The following is a 22491-nucleotide window of genomic DNA, read 5'->3' on the forward strand; positions in this document are numbered from 1 at the left end:
AAACTATAGCTAGAAGAATTGTAACTGGAATAAATGCAGCAAATATATGTGATAAAATTTTTATTTATTCTGAAATCATTTGTTTGAAACAATGACAATGACATTTCAGTGAAAATTTTCACTGAAATTTCAATCCAAGATGAGGCACCGGTAACAATTGTCAAAACGCAATACCAGTAAGATGCGCATATATTCCTCAAGGCCCCCTGTAAAGTTGCGGGAGGCTATCTACAAATTGTAGTCATTATGAGCTGACATGATTTCTATTAGGTGGGACTACCAGTGACAGGTCCAGCCAAATTGCTTTCACAGTCATATCACAGCATATAAGATCTGCAAAGTCACACTAAAAGGTTCTCGCCAAGCTCAGCAAAGACAGCTGTAATTGGCCTGCTGGATCCACAGATGTACATTGCTGTTGACATCTTTATCTATTCAGGGAAATTTTAATTAAATGTATGTTAAAATTATGATATGTATGACTCACAACATCAAACCATACCTTGCTTATTTCGTAGGTACTGGACACACTCCTGGCGGAAGTTGATGCGGGCAAGTTCGACAGCCGTCAGTCTCTTGACCTCTCGTGTTTCCAGATCAGCGCCATACTCCACCAGAAGTCGGACCATTTGCAGCTTTCCGTCTTTGGCAGCAACATGTAATGGGGTCTGGAAGAATCAGAGGCACAAGACTAACCAGCATTTCATTTACACAATAATGGAATTACACTCTGACAAAGTAGCACTAATTGATAATTACACAATGCAGGCATAGATTATATTTTGTAATGATCCACCAATCTACTGTATACGCTGTTATTTTCACATACAAATATTTTCGCGAATGAGGAGGTCACGGACATTTTCGTAAGATGTTCTTTTCGTGATTTGACACAGAGGCCTACATAAGCGCACTACTACCTTAATAGCATATGGTGACATTTTCGGGTGTTGTTAAATTCGCGGTCCAACTGTGATTCGCAAAATTCGCGAAAATTAAACCCTTGTGAAAATAACAGCTTACACAATATTAGTTTTTGTGAGCAAGTGGACATGAGGCTGTTACTCCAAGCAAAAACCAAAACAAGTAGAATATTTATTGCTTCCAAAACTCACCAATGTATCCATTCAATCACTAATTTACTCTGCAAGAGAAAAACTCTCTAGAAGGATTATTCCTACTTGAGGTGATTTCTTGTACTTTTGTATAAAGACAAGGAAAAGTAGAAATTACGCGGTGCGTAATATATGTCCCCGCCGGAAGTAGCATTTTGTAACAAAATGTGCAATATAGGTAAAAAATCAAGGTCAAAGGTCAAAGAAGTCAAAGGTCAAAATTCTGTGTAGAAGTTTTGAAGCCCCCACCTAGTGCCATCACATAAAGCAAATGGAATCGAAATTGGGCTAGAAATGGCGAAGGAGTAGCATTTTGTAGCCAATGTACAATATAGGTAAAAAATCAAGGTCAAAGGTCAAAGAAGACAAAGGTCAAAATTCTGTGTAGAAGTTTTGAAGCCCTCACCTAGTGCTATCACATAAAGCAAACGGAATCGAAATTGGGTTAGAAATGGCGAGGGAGTAGCATTTTGTAGCGAAATGCACAATATAGGTCAAAAATCAAGGTCAAGGTCAAAATTCTGTGTAGAAGTTTTGAAGCCCTCAACTAGTGCCATCATATAAAGCAAACGGAATCGAAATCGGGTTAGAAATGGCGAAGGAGTAGCATTTTGTAGCAAAATGTACAATATAGGTCAAAAATCAAGGTCAAAGGTCAAAGAAGTCAAAGGTCAAAATTCTGTGTAGAAGTTTTGAAGCCCTCACCTAGTGCCATCACATAAAGCAAACGGAATTGAAATCGGGTTAGAAATGGCGAAGGAGTAGCATTTTGTAGCAAAATGTACAATATAGGTCAAAGGTCAAGGTCAAAGGTCACAACTGAAATTCTGTGTAGAAGTTTTAAAGCTCCCATGTAGTGCTATCATATAAAGCAAACAGAATCAAAATTGGCTCATAAATGACAGAGAAGTAGCAAATTGAACATTTTGATCACACACGGACGCACACACGGATGGACACACGGACGGACGCACGGACGCACGGACGCACGGACACACACACGTACAGAGCCCGTTTCATAGTCCCCTGCTCGAACTCGTTCGGCGGGGACAATAATGATACGGATGACCCTTTGGATATCATTTTCAATGCTCTGTTCAATGCCAATTATTATCAATATAATGTCTTTTATGACTTTTTTTTTTGGAACTGAAATGTGAATAGAAAACATGCATTTGAAGACTATTACTGATGTGATTTCTATTACCATATGATTTTTAACTGCCTGTAATAACTGAAAACCTGCTTATAGTGGCCTCCTCTCTCCAAAGGCCACTTGTGGTAGCTACACACAGGTTTTACAGTTTCTCAGATTGATCGAGTTACTGGTCCTTCCAAGACACAAAATATTGGGGATAATGTCTGCCACATAAGTCATAAAATTAATGTTGAATTTACTATCATAAAATATTCAGTTCCAGTTTAATTGAAAAAAAAAAGAGTCACACTGCCCTAATAACTGCCCTTATGATTGTTTTAATGCAACAACAGTTTAGTGTACAAACCAAAGTAGGCCCTTATATATGTAAATCATGTTCTACTCTGAAAATGAATGATAGCTCAGTCACAATAATGGTTCACATTTTAGTATAGGTTTTTTTTTTCTCTTTTTAATCACGATAGGCATATCCCGCTTTTCTTATTTGGTACCATTAAATCGCCTGGTCTAATCTTCTATCCATTCTCCATTTCTTTTTTGCAAACACTGATTACTCGGGGCTTACAGCCAAACAAGCTTGCTTTCCTGTAGGTCCTGTCATACTTCTCCTTTTACAACCCCATTTCGATTTTGACCAGTTTTCATTCCAATTGCTGTGTTATTATCATGTATAAATTGTTTGTTTGTATACAAATGATGCACAGGATAGAGTGTGTTAGTGAAGGTGCGGCGCGCTTGAAAGTATTGACAATGGTGCGACATGCACGAGGCGCAGCCGAGTGCATGTTTGCAACCGTTGTCAATACTCGAGAGTGCGCCGCACCTTCACTAACGCCACGAAATAATCTTGAGCATCATTTGTTTTATAAAATGGGTCGAAAACTAACAGCATTATTCACGTACCTTTGTGGGTCAATACCAGTCAGCTACATGTAGCACTCGCTCAAAAGTCAAGATGTCCGAAGATGTTCGTCCCAAACATTTACGCACGTCGCACTCGGAAATCCCGCACATACTGTACGTACGTATAAGAGTATACGTACGCCACGTACTGTTATGCACAAGAAAGGCCGCCGGCTGTTGTGGCAGCCCGCGGCCCGAACTAGAAGTTGTTTACAGGATTGACAGTGCGTATAGTAGCGCGTGACGCACTTGTAACAACTGATTGAGTGCGCACTGCTAGTGTAAACATTGTGACGTACGTCAGGCCAGGGAGGTGGAAGAGAGACTCTTCTTAGTGCATACCTGAAGAAATTAATGCACGCACACGTGACTCATTTCAGCGCTTCCAATTGGCTACATTCTTGAACCCATTTTATAATGTACATTGTTGACAAGGTAAAAGAACTTGCTAGCTATTATTTCTGGTGTAATGTTCATAAATGAGAAGTATGAAATAAATGAATAATGAAATGAAATGAAAAAAGAAATAATTGGTTAACAATTTATTAGGGTATAGACATGTGCATCTCCCCCTCCCATGGTGTGGATTTTTTTTTTTTTTTGGGGGGGGGGGGGTTTCAACATCAAAATATGCAATTTGGTGCATTATGGACACAATCTTCTAGCTGTTTTCAAGAGAAACAATGCACAAAGAAGGAGAATTGTGACTGTCAATTTATCCTATGGCAGGTTTGCTACAAAATTGGTATATTCGAGTAACAAATCGGTAGCCGGCTAAAATCGGTAGCCCGCTAAAATCTCTATCGCCCAAATCAGTAGAGTTGACAAGTAAGCATTTACAGGAAATAAAATAAACATTCCTGTGCAGCTGTAGTATTGGTTCATAAACAGATTCAATAATAAACCAAGTCACATACAACTGGGTATCATTCAGGAATGCTTTCTGCATTCACACACTTCCTCTACAATGTCCAAAGTTCAACAGTGCAGTGACTAACTGTTCTAAAAAAAATTGCCCTATGCAACCAGGTGTTCATTTTACCCCGTTAAGGACGAGTCCCAAGCATACTCGCGCAAGTGTCTATAGGAAATGCGTGTTATAGTAAAATCAGCCCGTCCTCAACGGGTTAAGTGACTATGCCAACTAGGCATACAACATATTTCACTTGGGTGACAAGTTTCATGTAAGATGGCTATTGCACATGCAGTACCTACTTATGAACTCTTGAATGTGGATGACTATTATATGAAGATACTCAGTTTTCAATTGAAGAGTGTGAGATTACTCAAGACTCTCCATAAAGATAATACACACTCTTTGGGTGAAAAAAAGCATCCCCATTACATACCAGTACCATGTGCCTTCAGCGACTATAATAATGATGATGTCAAAAGGATAACAAATAAAGGATAATAAAATGAAATTGATATTAAAGGGACTGTACAGTACTGGTTGAGGTGAGGATTCAAGTTTATAACATTTTTTTTTTTTGGTGAGATAATGAGAAACCTCTTATGAAATATGAAAGAGCATGTGATTTCAAGAAGGATTCAATGTTTATTTGACGAAAGTTGGCCTTGAAATGGCTGAGATATCAAAAAGAAGCGATCCTAATACTGACAGGCCACAACTTTAATTAGGATCTCTTTGTCTTACCTTGTTGTTAGATATCTCAGTCATTTAAAATCCAATTTTGATCAAATAAACTTTTGATTCCCCTAAGAATTGTATGCTCTTTGACATTTCATAGAGTATTTTCTAAATATCTCGCAAAACGTTACAAGCTGAATCCTCACTTCAACCAGTACTGTGCAGTCCCTTTAAAGAATACTTTTTTTTTAATCAAAACACTCTTTATCACACAATAACAATAAATATCAAATTCACATTTATATGATATCAAAAAAAAAAATGTTTTTCAGGAACTGATGGGTTAGCAATAGAGTTGTTGTTTTTTAATCATTCTGGAATGTCCCTTGATGCAGTAGAAAGTTCCATGAAAACATGGAAGACTCATAATAAAGGAGGGTAATGTTTAATATGACAGATGAGGGCGCCCTACAAGAAAAGTCCTGACTCACATATTTGCTGTAGATCTCTTTGGCACCGACATTGGGGTCTGCTCCCGCCTCCAGTAGGATCCGCACACACTCCACACTCTCCTCCTTCTCCAGCACCTCGGCTGCACAGACAGCGTGGAGGGCCGTCCTCCCGTAGGAGTCCGCCTCGTTGATGTACTTCTGCTGGGATCCCCTCAGGAGGTCCTGCAGGAGGCTGGCGTTGGAGTAGATGGCAGCCTGGTGCAGGAGCTTGGCCTTGAAGTCCGGCCGGAAATCGGCATCCGCCGAGCCCTCGTAGCGGTGGGGGGCGCGGCGCAGGGTGGGACGAGACGGCATGGTCATCATTCCCGCTCCGCTGCCGCTACCACGGGCCCTAGCTCCATTTCCGGCCCCGGTCCCAGCCCGAGCCCCGGCCTGCTGGGGCGAGGAAGTGCTCACCATGTCAGCAGTGTCTTCCGCTGCTGGATGCTTGGACCATTCTCATCCTATCTGTAAAAAAGAGAAACACCAAATACAAACATATTTATAAGCAAAATGTCCCATATTACAGTTTTTCTTACTCCCAGTTTGGTGCAAAAAGGCTGCAAAAGTGCTGTAGTCCCTATCATAAGCTGGCGTTTTACAAACTCAAAAACTCCGAAATCACCCAGATGAAATATCAATACTGCAAAAGTGGATATTTTCACGCTAGGCAGAGTAAGATGAGTTTAACGCACCTTTAACTCTGCAGAATTGAGATATCAACCACTAAAATATAAGGCAAGCAAATTTAAAATATTTGCATGATTTTGCTTTCGCGCTAGTTCCGGGTTGCGCGAAAAATGCACAAAAATGTCAACACTGCAAAAATTTTCCACTTTTACAGTAAACAAGATGAGCAAACACCTGCCATACACATATCATTGATGGGGAAAAATATTCCTGATGTTGCAAACACACATGAACGTCACGGTGTATGGTAGGGTTCACACTTTCCAATTCTTCTTAGTTTGATGGAAGAACCATACAATCCTCGGGATTGGTTTTTGACCAGAAGTCTGCGTAATGCCCACACTCAGCAGTCTTCATATGTGGCACGTCGCATGAACCCAGCGCTGGCTAGAAAGTAGGAGTGGGAAACTTATCCCTCACCTCAGCAGAAGTTTCACTACCTAGGTATCTACAGAGGCATGGTAGTACAAATTGTGAAGTATATGCAGCACTATTGACACTCACAACAGCAAATTGTCTCTCATACAATTTTATACATGTATATATCTCTCATGTGGTTCATTTCCAAACCAGAAACTATAACACGGCAATGGGAAGAACTCTTCAGCCAATCAGGCAACTTTTGAAACCGGTTATACATCAATTCAGTCTGGGTATATATACCGGTAAACACATCTCTCTATATATAGAGATATGTATATATATATATATATATATATATATATATATATATATATATATATATATATATATATATATATATATATATATATATATATATATATATGTATATATATATATATATATATATATATATATATATATATATATATATATATATATACACACATATTTTATGGCAAAGAGTGATATTAACCCATTGCGGACAAGCTGACTTATGATAACACACATTTTCCATTGACACCTGCCTGAGTATACTCGAGACTAATCTTCAACGGGTTAAACAAAAAATTAAATTAAGTCTTGAAAACCATTCAGAACCAATACCAGAGAGTGGTATCACTATTTATTCTACTCATATTCTCATTTCAACAAAGAAAAGAACAAGATATCTAAACCTCTTCACCAAGTACACCTCAAAATATTTATAAACCAAGGGCAACCATTAACAATATCTCGTACCACATGACCCTCTTCAGAGTTGAATAATCAATACTAAGATAGTTTTGGTAATGTATGTTTTGAATTGCAAAACCAGGGAGACGGGATGGGGAGAAGGTGGAAGAGGAGGTGGAGGAGGAGGAAGGAAAGGAGAAAGAGGAGGAAGAAGGAGAGAAGGAGGAAGAAGAGGAGGAAGAGGAAGAGGAATAAGAAGAAAAAGGAGGTGGGGGAGGAAGAAGAGGAGAAGGAAGAGGAAGAAAGGGAAGAAGGGAAGGAAGAGGGAGAGGAGGAGGAGGAGGTGGAAGAGGAGAAGGAGGAGGAAGATGAGGTGGAGGAGGAGGAGGAGGAGGAAGAGGAGGAGGTGGAAGAGGAGGTGGTGGAAGAGGAGGAGGAGAAGGAGGAGGTGGTGGAAGAGGAGGTGGAGGAGGAGGAGGAGGAGGAGGAGGTGGAGGAGGAGGAGGAGGAGGAGGAGGTGGAGGAGGAAGAGGAGGAGGAGGAGGAAGAGGAGGAGGTGGAAGAGGAGAAGGAGGAGGAGGAGGAGGTGGTGGAAGAGGAGGTGGAGGAGGAGGAGGAGGTGGAAGAGGAGAAGGAGGAGGAAGAGGAGGTGGAGGAGGAGGAGGAGGAAGAGGAGGAGGAGATGGAGGAGGAGGTGGAAGAGGAGAAGGAGGAGGAAGAGGAGGAGGTGGAAGAGGAGAAGGAGGAGGAGGAGGAGAAGAAAGAAGATGAGGTAAAAGAGGAGGAGGTGGAGGAGGTGGAAGAGGAAGTGGAAGAAGAGGAGGAGGAAGAAGAGAAGGAGGAGGAGGGAGGTGCTTGATCTCATCTAAGCTTCTAGACAAATTTACCACTGCTGAAACTTTGCAATACACTGTAACTCTCTTCTTTCTCTCTCTTTTTATGATAACAATAATAATAATAATAAATAGGCCTTATTTACCCAAGGTAGCCTCTTCAGTGTTGCCGCTGCTCTACCAGAGGTAGATGTGATGTTTACAAATCAGCACATATTTGAGCTTGGTGCCCAACACCCTTGGTCCCTTTACTGTGTGTTTCGAAGAACTTCATAACCACCTATCCCTGAAAATGATCTCGGCCAAGTTTGGTGAAAGTTTGTTCATGCACATTACAGAGAAGATAAAGACTTTTAACCATCTACACAATGAAGTAAATGTGCAAAATAAAAACCTCTAGCAAAGATGGGCATGACAGTGACAAGTATGGAATTCCACTTCTTCTCAAAAATACAGTGATTAGCAGTATTTTCAACCATAAAGTTTTTTTATAGCTATTTTGTAAATGTGACCCGCTACAACAAAAGGATCCTAAAGTCGCTGACGGCTGAGCCGAGAAAATCGAGTTTGAAGGCACATCATCAAAATTGGTCAAAACAATTGGATTTCTGTTTTTGGCATAATTTTGTAATCTAATGTTTTATCTATCATCTGCAAAAATTTTGAAGCTTAATGATCACAGGAAAGGCAAGAAATCAGCGTTTTTCTGGGCCATGATTTTCCGACTTTCAACGTAACAGAAACGTGTCCGAAGATTTGTATTTAGCGCCGCAGCTAGACTCCGCCCCTAGCAACGAGGGAGTGATCTTATTGGTCAGTGCGTGGCATCCTGATTACTGATTGGTCGTGCATAAACCACTGGTGCTAAGCTTGAATGAACATTGCGGAGGTCGCCAGGAGCATGCTTTCTATTGTCCAGCGGTGAAAACTGTCTCACCTCCCTTTGATCATGACTGCGTCGTAAGGAAAACTTTGAAGGCGTTTTTCTCCAAACTCTGATTTCCTCAACCACTTGACATGCGCTAATAAAATCATCACTATCTCCGCAACCGAGTATTTTTATGAGTTGTGCTATATATGAAAATAAAGTAGAAGAGTAAGGGAATAAGGTCATGCCATTTTCAGAAAATTGTCCTTCCCCGACTTTCGGATCCTTTTGTTGTAGCGGGTCACAAATGTAGTGTGTCACTGAGACACAATGGATATCCCCATGTCCCTGAGACATATTTAGCACCATGATAAATGAGTTGAGCCTCAATTCACATATTCCCCACAGTTCAACCAACTCTATTAAAGCAGGAATATATCATAGATATATCCAGCAACATTGCACAAGGTAGTTAATGTAAGATGATAATCACAATGTACATCTACACAAATGGATACACGTGTATATACAATATATCTAACCGTAGAGATATTGTATACACATGTATAGAAACCAAGAATATGCATGGTCTTTGCATTGCGGCCCCTGAGCAAAAAAGAAAGCGAAAACAAAACAAATCAAAACAAAGGCACCTGTAACAGAATACTGGTAATGATTATGCTCCATTGCCAATATAACAGGAAGAAGTAAATAAAGAGCTTCTCTGCGCAACTAAGCCCTGTAAACAAAATAGTGCCATAAGTGTGCGAACAATGGGTTCGGCACTGCACTCCTTGCAAAGATGCAGGTATTGCATGCAGGCAAAGGCTTTGAACAAAGTGAAGTTATGAGTGTCCGCTGTTCAACTGAATTGTTCCTGTAGGTTTTGGTTGAGGATTGGGGGAATTTTTATTTTTCCCTACATAGGATAGTGGACTATGTGTTGGAAGGTCTATGCTTGACAGGGAATTGTGACCAAAATAGGACTTAATCAATGACATTGGCCGGGGGGGGGGGGGGGGGGGGGTAGGGGGGGAGTTACAAAATAGCACAGACATCAATCTCTGTAAATTGCAATTTAAACATCATTTGTCTGTTTACTGTTTACTTTAACTGTCTGTTTAATTTTATTCAGTTGGAGCCAGTCTTCCCTCCACTTATTATATGAAATACATTTAGCTAATAATACACAGTATCTGCAAATATGAAGAAATTAATATATCATGCCATAAACACCTGACTGTTTTATCTGTTACGAAGTCCATCAAAGTTTTGGTTATTTCATATATATTGGGAACAGAAAAAAAAATATTGCTTTTGACATTCTGGAGTACATTACAAACTACAATATCTAAACTGAATCACACCATAAAGGAAGATCCGTGAAAGACCAATGGGAAAATGTGCAGTTAAATATTATTTAATGTACAAGTGAGAGGGCATTTATAGTGGAGATGCAGTGAACTCGAGGGTAATTACCATGGTGTAACATGCACGAGGCACAGTTGAGTGTATGTTGCACAACACTGTGAATACCCTAGATTGAGCTGCATCTCCACTGACGTAATGAATTTAAATGTGTGCATTATTTGTTTTATAAAACAGTTCTATGAACTATTTTCTATTCATCTCTATGGGTAAGGATACCAAATAGCTACGTACATGTTGAACTTGCTTTTGAGAACGCCAAGGTGTCAAAAGAAATACAAGCACACTGGTGCTGAACATAAGCTTGTTTACAGTAAATATGTGATTGAGTGCAAGCTTGTATCTGAGTGCACATTGCTAAAGTATGCAATTGTGACATCACTGAGTGTGATTACAGCAAGCTAGATTCACATGCATATCCATGAGTGGTCATTACTATGCATGTCGATGGTAAAAACTTATGGTTGCTGGGCATGTTAGGTCAATCATCCAATTGCTCTCTGCCAAATATTTCATCAGGATCCAGATCACCATTTCATAATTTTTTTTTTTTTTTTTTGTAGGGGGGGGGAATTTGTTTACAATCAATCAATGAAAATTTAAATTAATCAATAAGATTATCCCTCAGTCTTCTTCTGCAGGTTAATTACTTTGTAATGAGCAGTAGAGTATATTGTTATAGTAGCTGCGCAATATGAATGTCCTTTATTATTATTATCATTAAAAACTAGTCATTCTATCAGCAATAAAGGTCCACTTTACCGTTGGGAGCAGTGATTTTAAAATGTTCAAGATATCACATTTGATGCATATGTGTAGGTCAGTTTATCACAAAACATCCTACCATACAAGAATTTTGCAATAGAACATAAAATATAAGGAGATATCACTGCTTTTCTCAATAAACCATAACTGTAGACGGTTTAGTCTGGAAACATTTTTATTATAACCATTGTTCATATATTGTATGCTATTATTTAATAGTATTTAACATTGATTATACTACTTGAAATTTTCACATTGGTCATTTCTATCCCTACCTCACATTTTAGAACTATTTTGAAACAGTAATGCTGGGTATTTATTTCATCTGCAAATGGGCAATTCCACGGTAACTGACGTTACACGTAAGGATTTTCATTAAATTGTTTACCTTGTAGTTTTGTGAATGAAAGCACCTTGGGCTTGCAATTAGCATTGATGAATAAGTTCATGAGAGTGAAGAAATAGGTGGAAAGTTTTTCTCTCAAACTGCATTTCTTATCACATAGCAAGTGAAAATGTGTCGGTAACTGACGTTACGGAAAAAGGACATGGGAAATTATGGTGTAGATGTAAATGGAAATATCTCATGTCCCTGACTTTTAGCCTTTATGTGTTTAATATGGCAATACACCTAGGTTCTTAGGAACTGGTGTGCAAAATAATGTGCACTTTAGTTGTCTCCTTTTACCACCATGCCAATTTTAGTGAAGGCATGATGGTAACTGACGTTACGTAACTGACGTTACCCTTACATTTGCCATAGGGTTTACACATGCAAAATCATGATTGATAATAGCTATGTGATATTTCATAATTCTGACCATTCAGAATGATTTGGTTGATATGGAGTCATACCTTGGTTCATCAGTTATAAATACACAATGAAATGAAACAGTAGTCCATTTTCTTTGTGTTCTATGAAAACTTAAAGGTAAACATGTCAGTAACTGACGTTACGTAACTGACGTTACACATACTTTGCCGTGGGGTTTACAGAGAACTAATTTATTTAACAGGTTATTATACTGCTGCAATGTACCAGTCCAGGCAACTACAACAACGAATTAAACAAAATCAAAGTTCCAAGTATAAATACAGCTGTATATTGACATGGTGATGACTAAGGGCTTTTTTGTTCGTTTGTTTGTTTTTTAATGAACAGGAAAGTTTTTATCTACATAGAGTGCTCCACCCATAATACCTTGTAGTACTACACAAAACATGGATATTTTTGTGCTTGAAAAAAATATCAAAATATCTTCCAGGTCATGGGGAAAAAAACATGTATCAACTCATAAATATACATATATATGTATGAAATCTATTGTGATATATTTCTCCTTCTTTTCTTTATTTTACTCCTAATGATCTTCATCATCAATTGATTTAAATGAAAAGTGTCGCACTTTTAATATTTCTCTGTGAAGAAGAAAAATAAATGCTTTTTTGGTCAAAAGAGCATTATTGTTTTATTCCTAGCTTGAAGTAATTTGTTTCTTTTCCTTTTCACTGATATATCATGGCTTGCAAATACATTCGAGATACCAAGAAATCGGACTTTGCAACGAAAGAATACTAAAATCAATATAAAAAGCTCTTCCTGTTTAAAATTATCATGTGTTGTATTACAAAATGTCCCTGCATGAATAGAATAAAGTAATCAACAAATACACACTGTATGAACATTTTTTTTTTTAACTCTATAAAATCCTCTCTCACTTTGAGCAACATCAGTGTTAAGTTTCAAACAATGATGAGTACATGCCTTACGTACCATAATACAAGATGAGCCATGTTAACTACAGTACACCACACATTTAAGTGCAAGAGAAGAAATATCTGTTTTTGCATTTGCCCTGAAGTAGAAACTTGACTAAGCTTCCTGAAAAAAAAAGAGAAAAATGCCAGCAAAAGCAAACATTGGTGAAGATTGTTAAACTGTTGGTATACAGCTGTGCAGAAGTTTGTTTGTTTGTTTGTGTTTTTTTTTTTTATAGAAAATGTGGTTAACATGCAATCATGTCCTGATTAGGCCTACAAACTTTGGTAGCTTTATCATCCCGTAGGTCTGGGAATGTACTAATTTGAGTGCATACACTGTATACTGCATGTGGCAAACTAAACTTCCAGATGATTTAACCTTAAACTTGTGCTGAATCAAAAATCGAAAGCTCAAGCCCCCCCCCCCCAAAAAAAAAGATAATCATGGTAAATGAACGAATAAATTAATTTAGAAATAAAATAAAATAAAAAAAAAAAATATCCATGGACAAACCATGGTAATGACATCATTTCCTATGAAAGGGATTGCTGCTCTTTGTTGTAAGTTGACTTCCCAGATGTATTGAAATGGCCAAAAGTCAAAAAAATTGCCTCAGTTATAATTACTGTCATGGTAACTGACATTACATACTCGTGTATGATGTTTCGGTAACTGACGTTACACATTTTGTAGTGTTCATTTTGACTCTCCAGTATGCCATGTATCCTTATTTCTGGTATTAAAATAAAGGCATATGGGCATACATTAGAAATCCCAAGTTACATCATACAGCTCCCTTCCTTTGATGAATAAACTTAAAAATTCCTTGTTTTTGGTAACTGACGTTACATCCATCATTATCAGAGTAATTAACAGTTTTTATCAAATTCTTTAAAGCTACCAGCTTTTTTTTCTATCGTGTGGTAAAAGACTTCTCTGGTAACTGCATACATATGAAAGATTGTTGTTTAGAGTACTAATAAAGTGGATATACAGAGAGTAAGTTATGCGACAATACACTCTTTTCACAATTGAGATATAGGCATCTTTTGGCAGCCATTTTGAAAATCAAAATGGCCGCTTTTATTGAAAAACATAATGATTCTTAAAACTTCAACTCAAGTACTGTCTGAAAATGTATGGTGTTTGAAACAAATATCATTTTGAATTTTTGGCACCTGTGTCCTAGTTACCGTGGAATTGCCCAAATGGTGAATTATGCCTTTAATATGAGTGGCAATCATCCTTCAGGTCCCAAGATAATTTTGCTCTTTTCGGGTGCCAAGAAATTTAGAGGGAATTTCCATTTTGATATTATGTTGCTTTGTGTGAAAACAGACAAATCAGAGAGGTGGATCACTGATTTTTTTTTGTGCAGGTGTGTTTTATTCTCCTGATAAAATACTATCGTCAAATCTGTTCTAGGTATATGCCAAGAGTAATAAGAGTAATAACATGGATAAGTTCTGACTGTGCCAAAATATACGAGAAATACGAAGAGTATTAAGTAAAAGCCTGTATACAGAACAAATTGAGAGCTGCTGAACACCTAGATTGCAAAGAATCGCCCTTTGTGTTGCCCTATAGAATTTCACAAATTCAAAGCTTTTTGATATATAATATATGTATAAATATATATATATATATATATATTTATTTATTTATGCATCACAATTTTTTCAAAAGTTTTCACTGACCTATTTTTCTGATTTTCCTTTTTTCAAAAGAGGCAATATTAGATTAGGATGGAATTTCCTTATAACACCCTCCAGCACTACATTTGTGTGTTTCTTTTTATCTTTCCTTTTTTTAGGAACAACATCAAACTAATTAGAATCCTCTGGGGGACTAATATCATAATATCCTAATGACAATGTATATAAAAATGTTGTCCATGAGATGGAAGGAGTTAATCATCAATGTGGCTATCGATCAGTGGATTATTATCCATCAAAGTTATAGAAAGAGAGTGACAAACAAAAAAAGACAGAGCCAAGAAAGAAGAGAAAATGAAGTACCAGAACATAATTATGGCATGCAAAAATATTTGCATGATACTTTCATTTTCATGCTAGTTTCTGGTTACACAAAAATTTCCACTTTAACGATATCATATGAGTTGCACATCATTGGAAAGCTTACATTATGACAATTGAAAAAAAAAATTGTCTTTCCGTATATTATAAACACCTAGTTTCTAGTTTCATGATCATTCCTAATCGTGTACTTCATTTGTAAATATCCGTAATGTCATATTTCATCCTAGGACAGAGGTTTACATCTTTAACTTTCTCTTTCAATTGATAAAAAGTTCAACATATTTTTTTTTTTTTTCATTAGGGTAATAGTGAAATCAATTTAAAGTTGAGAGAGTATGGTTGAGAGAATGCGCGTGAAATAGTCTCTGGCACCAACAGCTTATAGCATTTTATATACCTCATATATAGATTACTCTCATCTGATTGGTTAAAAGTGGAGTCATGAAAATAGCTGTGCCCCATTTTTGATCAAAAATGATGTCATGATTTACTGTGCCCAGGGCATAGAATCAACTGTGCCCTGTAAATAGGTTTGGAGACAGTCGCAACCCCGTACACATAGATCACTCAGATGTACGCACCAATGATACGACCGCCGCGCTGTCGATCAGCGTTGATTACGAGTGCTGTAAAAGAGACTAGAATCCATATTTTCGGTATCTATATTTCGGAATCTATATTTTTGGTATATAAAACAAATAATGACAGCTTGATATTCGGGGCACAGTTAAAATTATGTAGGCCCTCAGTGATGTGAAAACCATAACTATGCCCTCAGCTTTGCTTCGGGCATACACCACCTTGGGCCCATAATTCTAACTGTGCCCCTCATAGCAGTCATTATTAATGTATCATATGTGACTGGTAGCTATGATGGGTTAGGTGTTAATCACAAGTATATATATTCATGCCATTGTCATTCTGCTAAAATGAGTCATAGAAAGCCAGTGAGAGAAACAGAGAGAGAGAGATTGATAGATAGATAGATAGATAGATAGATAGATAGATAGATAGAGAGAGAGAGATAGAGAGAAAGGGGTGTATGTAATGACCTGGAGCTGTGAATACACATCCCATTGTTATTCTTTCAAAATGAGTGACAGGCAGAGAGGAAGAGAAAGATATCGAGAGAGAGATAGAAAGAACAAAAGAGAGAGAGGGAGGGAGAGGAAGAGAGAGTGAGATTGGGAGTAAGAAAGAAAAAGAGAGCAGGTTATTATAGGCTAAAATTGCTGGTCCAATATGACTGGTTTTAAAAAAAGAATTGTTGGGGCCAGTCAAAAAAAAAAAAAAAAAAAAAAAAGAACAGTAAAAATGGAGAAACTGGGTATCTACTGGTCCGGCAGGGACAGGTTGGACCAGTAGACAAAATGGGGTAGTGTGCAGCCCCGGTATGAGGTATGAGGTGAAAGGATGCAAATGATAACCAAATCTCTTTTCTCATCTCTCTGTTTTCTACCATGAAAGTGTGACAGCAAAATATCAGCATTTTGAACAATTTGCATGAAGTCAAGTGAGACAAATTTCACATGTTTTTAACTTGTTCAAATTATGAACACCTTACCAGAAGAAATGTGACACCATTTAAGTTGTGCAGGAATATATTATATCAAAAGAAAATGCTTTCATTTAACATGTTTACCATTATTATGAATCTCATTAAAAAAGACTTGCAAAACATTACTACCCTGCCTAGTGATTCCATACATTGAATTCTACCCTCCTTTTTCAACCTTTCTTCTTATCTGATATCTGTTATTAGCAGTGGCGGATCCAGAAGGGGTGCATACCAGTCATGCGCCCTCTCTTTATTTTGTGTTAAAACAAAAGAAATGCGGATGAAAGGTAACAAAAAAAGGGGGGCATGCGCCCTCCCCCCTTTAATTTTGGAAAGGCGCCTCCCCTTTACAGAATTCCTAGATCCGCCCCTGATTAGTGCCTCTGTACTTGCCTATGCATCAATGTTTAAGATTCATAGATTTATCTTTGAATCCATTTGTGTAGTCTATCTTTATTCTACAAGCATAAAAATAGCCCTTTTTACTATAAATGAATCATATAGACGTATTGTTTTTAATTACTCTGTTAAGATAGATCCAACAAAGACCATCATCTCTTTGTTATTCTAATACAGGATTGTGTCTATAGATGTACACGCTGACTTGCTGGGAAGGTATATAATGACATGCATGATTGTGTCATAGCTTCCAGGAGCTGCCCTACAGGAAGTGTGTCGGATTTCCCACCGAGGATGTCATCTACAGCGCGTCTTTGTTTTCATATGGATATCACTCTACACCGTATACATGAAAAATGATACTGGTAATGAACCACTAGACATACAATATCACTTAACATGTCTTGAGAGGAAAGTACTGGATGTTATTCCACATCTTCTGCTTTCACTACTGGAAGCCGCAATGGCCAGAAAGATGTGATAGCATATTAAAAGTAACCTATCTAAATATTTGGAAGAAAGCACATGCTCTGGGAAAGTGTGAACTGAGAAAAGAGGCTCCGAAGTACAGGGTCTATTCAAGTGCTTACCAAACCACTAGCTGTGCAATGAATGGGACAAAAAGTAGGATGTAACCAACAGGAGCAGCAACAATGAAGGGATTATAAGATTAAGCTGAAATTTAGCATAGTCTATTAACACATTTTATCCATGATTGATGCAAATGTTCAAAGTAGTATTAGTGTCCTTACAAGTTATTGTAGTTGAAAGAGAAGAGTGTGCAAAGGATTTTCAAGAAATGAAAAGGGACCTCTAAGACATACATGCACTCCCGTTATAACGAACACGGTTATAACGAAATTCCGGTTACAACGAAATAAAATTTAGGGCCGCAACATTATCGACTTTATGTATTTTTATTGTTTATTCATTCGGTTATAACGAAATTTCGTTATAACGAAAGAAAACTGCCGGTCCCGAGGACTTCGTTATAACGGGAGTCCACTGTACCTGATCTCACTACTTTACAAAAAAAAAAAAAAAAAATGGGTTATAGAAAAACTGCTAAAACACACTTTCTGATTCACTTTATAATCCAGAACTTTGGAATAATGTATGGTAGAAGAAGAATAGCTCTTTCATAAAATATGAAAAGCCCAAGATTGACTTGGTTGACCAATTTCATCTTTTTTGAGTCCTCACATAAAATCAAGGGATGTGACTTTGTGTTGGTTTTGTGATACACAGTCACATTTATTTGACCAGGTAAAGAACATAGGATACACAATAATCAGAAACATGTTTTTAACAAGTAGCTATTAACGTTGGATGACGCAATCCAGAAGTGCAGTGTGCCACAATCATGTCACAGTGACATCCGTTTCATGCATATACCAAGCATTTATGCACAGGTGTGCATTTACGTTCAGGAAGTAATTCAACATGCACTCATACACAGGGGTCAAGCTTAAACCATCGAGCCTGATGTTTACTGCATTCCTAAGGGCCCACTGAAGACATGTACCTTAGGGCAGATGTGAGAGAAGCAAATGATTGTCATCAATTTTTACAAGATGGTGCAATGGAAAGTATCCTTCTAAAGGAGCTCTCCATGACAATGACATGGCTGGAAACTTAACCCATTCAATGCTGGCCCTGTGAGTATACCCCAAGTATATTCCCAGCAGGTGTCTATGGGAAATGCATGTTACGGCAAAAGATCAGCTCGTCAGCAGTGGGTTAAATGAACATGAGCAACAGGTGAACAGGAAATGGCATCTCTATGCCCTCATAGCCTCATACTGTTAGGAATTAAAGTAGGGGGCGAAATGGGGGATTGCAACATCGACTGCAAGCTTTACATCAAGAACTTGATATTGAAGCATTTTCCTTTAACCCGTTGAGGACGGGCTGATTTTGCTACAACACGCACTTCGCATAGCTGCTTGCCCAAGTATACTAGGGACTCGTCCTCAAAAGGTTTATTCCAAGTGTAGAGAAGATTATTCTCGAAGCAACATTTGAGTATACATGTATATTATCTTGAGTGGAATCACAAGAGCGATAGATGAGTGTGCTATTTCGAGTAACTTCGCATCAATATTCACCGTGTTCTTATAGCAGACAAGAGCAGACAATCAATTCTTGTACGTCATGAAATGTTTGTTTGACATGACTAGAACACTGCTAAACTGTGTGAAGTCAATCTAGGAAACAACTGCAAATCAAAACAAAAACAAAAAACTCTCAAGAAGACAGTGAAACACCCTGTAGCTCACTAAATGCTTTGTTCTCTTAAAATATGTCTATATTTGAGGGTTTCTTCACATGCTAATTTCTGATAACAGCTCAGTTTTGCAGTTACACAGTCCGAGCTGAAAATTGTAACAAGAAAAAACAAAAAACCTCCCATCCCCCCCCCAAAAAAAAAACTTCCATGTTCAGGCAAAGCACAATTTGCATTTTGTGCCGGGACCCAAAATAGCACCAGGGGTAGAGAGAGGGAGAGAGAATAGAATGAGGATCGGCCGAGAACGTTTTAGTCACTTTCCATATTTAGTTATCTTATCCTGACCCATAGCCTTAATATAGAACAAGACGTTTCCTCTCCAATTAGTTTTTAGTATATGTGGCAAGTTTTCTATCTTTTTTTGGGGGGGGGGGGGGAGGGTGGGGAAGGTGCTGGGGAGGTAGGGGAGGGTTGGAGTCAAAATGGCAGGACCATGATAAGGGTGAGGGAACAAAACGGAATTGACCCGTTCCATACTAAATTCTGAAACCCCTATAGACTTAAATACACAAGCCACCAGGTTTGCGCATGGAATGGGTTAAGAAATACAACATACACAGCAATCTGATATCATGGTATCAGACAGAAAATTGTCCAATTTCAAATGCTGTAGAAACTCATCTACCACCCTTGATTGTCCAAAATTACACCAATTTCATCCAACACAGCATTCTGTTCTCAAAACCTCTCCTCACTCATTCCAAATTCTTGGTCAGACAAGTCACAGTGCTAACCATTAAATCCCACACTGTAATGTTACAAATTCTTCTTCTTCTTCTTCATTTTCTTCTTCTTCTTCTTCTTCTTCTTCTTCTTCTTCTTCTTCTTCTTCTTCTTCTTCTTCTTCTTCTTCTTCTTCTTCTTCTTCTCCTCCTCCTCCTCCTCCTCCTCCTTTTTCCTTTTTCCTTTTTTTTTTTTTTTGGGGGGGGGGGTAATTTCAACAATCAATTAACAGAAAGTTGCAATAATAATATCTGTATAGAATTTTGTGAGTCAACAGATTTTTTTTCCCTCGAACAGGAAAAATGTTAATTTCACAATTTCTCTCTCTCTTTCTTGCAAAACATTAATACCACAGTAAATAACGCTCAATAGCAACTGTTGTGAAGTACAGTGTAATCCTGTGCTTGTATTGTGCCTTCAACTTTCTGAGTATGCAAGAATTTAAAGGTTTTTCTAAGGAGAAATCAACCCTACAATGTTCTGTCTTCAATTTCCATCAGTCTCCTATACCTATTACAGACGGATTCAAATTAGCACAGTTTGGCGAGATTTGTTTTTCCAAAATTTTCATACAATTTTAATAGCAGTTTGCTTCTGCAGAACCTCCCACAAAACATATGTAATTTACAGAATTGTTTTTAATTTGATTCACTTTATATTCACCGAGCAGTCATTTATGATGAGCCCTGTAAGCCATAACTGCCCCCTTCCTTGAGCACAATATTTACTGACTATTAAAACAATGGAGGTGACCTGAGAATATGATAATTGTTTGTGTCTAGAATTTCACCTTCTAGATCTGATCATGGCTTGGCTTTAAAGGTCCAGTTTACCTTTGGGGTAGTAATATCAAAAAATGTCAAGATATCACATTTAATGCATATGTGTAGTTCTGTTGTTTCACAAAACATCCTTCCATACAATTTTTTTGCAATAAAGCCTTAAATATGAGGAGATATCAGTGTCTTTCTCAATAAACCGTAACTGTAGACGGTTTAATCCGGAAACATTTTTATTATAACGATTGTTCACATTTTGTGTATTTAACAACACTTAACAATGATTATACGGATTCAGATTTTCACAGTGGTTGTTTCTAGTCCTAACTCACTTTTTAGAAATTTTTTTTGAAGCATTAATGCTGGGTTTTTGCTTCATCTGCAAATGGTAAATTACGCCTTTAAGAATTCAGATCTCAGATTGAAGGGCTACAGGGCTAGGGGTTGACCTGTTGTGGTTGGTCAGTTTCCTGGGAAATATAATTTAATTCATGGGAGTGATGACATCATTCACTCAAAAACCTGACACGGGATTTCCCCTTTTGGCTACAGTTTGTTACTCCGAAGGTGTGTCAATCTAAAAAACAATATAAGGTTTATGATTCTGAAGGTTCGTTAGCACACACCTTCTTTTCATTTTTTGATTAAAACAAATCTTCGGAAACAAACCTTATTTAATTTCCCGATTAATGATACCTTCAGATCAACACGCCTTATTTTATTTTGAGATGAACAAAACTTCGGAATAAGTAACTTTACTTTCAGTTTTAGATGGACAAACATCTATGTACAGGGTATTTTTTGTGTTTCAGAACAAAAAAAAAAAAAAAACTCAAAGAATAAGAAATTCCTATTTCATTTTCAGATTAGCAAACCTTTGGAATAACAAACATCACCATTACCAATGAAAAAAAAATTCCATAGGCTTGGGTATTACCATGTCATTTATTCAAAATATAAACTTGTGTTATTATTGCATTCACTTTTGTAATCAGTTTCTGTTTCACATTGCATTTTCACAATATTTTCATTGCTTTGTCCAATAATAGGCCAATATATAGTATTTTGTTACTGTGAGATATGAGAAATATATTCAATTCAATTCAAAGAACTGACACTTGAAATATCATAATACCCTGATTTGCAAATTACCTGATTTCATCACCGGCAGTTCTTTTGCGGGCGATATCAACTATATTACTATGATACATCTTGATTGACTTTTTATTCAATAACATGTTGTTTCAAACTGAATTAGGCTGCAGTGTCCAACTGTAGATGACATACAATGTTTACTAGATCATATGATCTTTGTTTATATGATGCTCCTGATTCACTATCACAGTCTGTTTTAATCAATACTGCATCTGTAACTTTCTCCTTTTATAGCTACAATACAAATCATAGGACACACTTGCAACTCTTTTCTATTCTCAAAATCCATGGTGACCATGGGTGATATTTTGCAAAGATTCCATTCTATTGTTCTATCTATGAGGTGATTTTAGGAGGATGATAGCATTTTCCCATTATATTTTTTCAATCATGAAGGTGGACAAGTGGAAATTGTAACCAATGATATCTTGGTATTCTTTTCTCTTTTTTTTTTCTGGGTTATACACTTCAAAGAAATCATGACATTTCATCTTGCTTGGGTCAAAAGATATAAATGCTATATATTAAAAGATTATAATAAAGTCAAAGTCGTACTCACAAAAATCAATATCACTCACAAAGTAACCAAGACCAGTAAAAAAAAATAAAAAAAATCAACCTACTAATTAATGGAGACATCACTAGAAATTCTCTCCATGATCAAATTCAAAAGTGTGAAATAACAAAATGAATGTCAACACTTTACAACCGCACAGAGAAGCAGACTTTCTACCATAAACTGACATCAATTGATTTCAGTCTCGTCAGCATCATGCTGAGGATTTAAGCGTAAGTCGATACCCTATGCTTATGATAAGTATAAGTCAATACCCTATTAAGATGGCGTTCAGAGGGTTACTACAGTG

At 37.4% G+C, this 22491-nt stretch overlaps 1 protein-coding gene across 1 annotated transcript in view; it reads right to left on the minus strand.

The window, feature by feature from the left end:
- LOC140242970 (leucine-rich repeat serine/threonine-protein kinase 1-like) overlaps nt 1–5679 on the minus strand; it is an 89501-nt gene extending 83822 nt beyond the window's left edge. The window contains exons 1-2 of the mRNA XM_072322713.1: nt 5260–5679; nt 503–668 (exon numbers count right to left, since the gene is read on the minus strand). Coding sequence (XP_072178814.1) covers nt 503–668; nt 5260–5679 — 586 coding nt within the window. The remainder of the gene's footprint in view (nt 1–502; nt 669–5259) is intronic.
- Between the last annotated feature and the right edge of the window lie 16812 nt (nt 5680–22491).

Source organism: Diadema setosum, chromosome 19 (genome assembly GCF_964275005.1).
Source record: "Diadema setosum chromosome 19, eeDiaSeto1, whole genome shotgun sequence".
Lineage (NCBI taxonomy): Eukaryota > Metazoa > Echinodermata > Echinoidea > Diadematoida > Diadematidae > Diadema > Diadema setosum.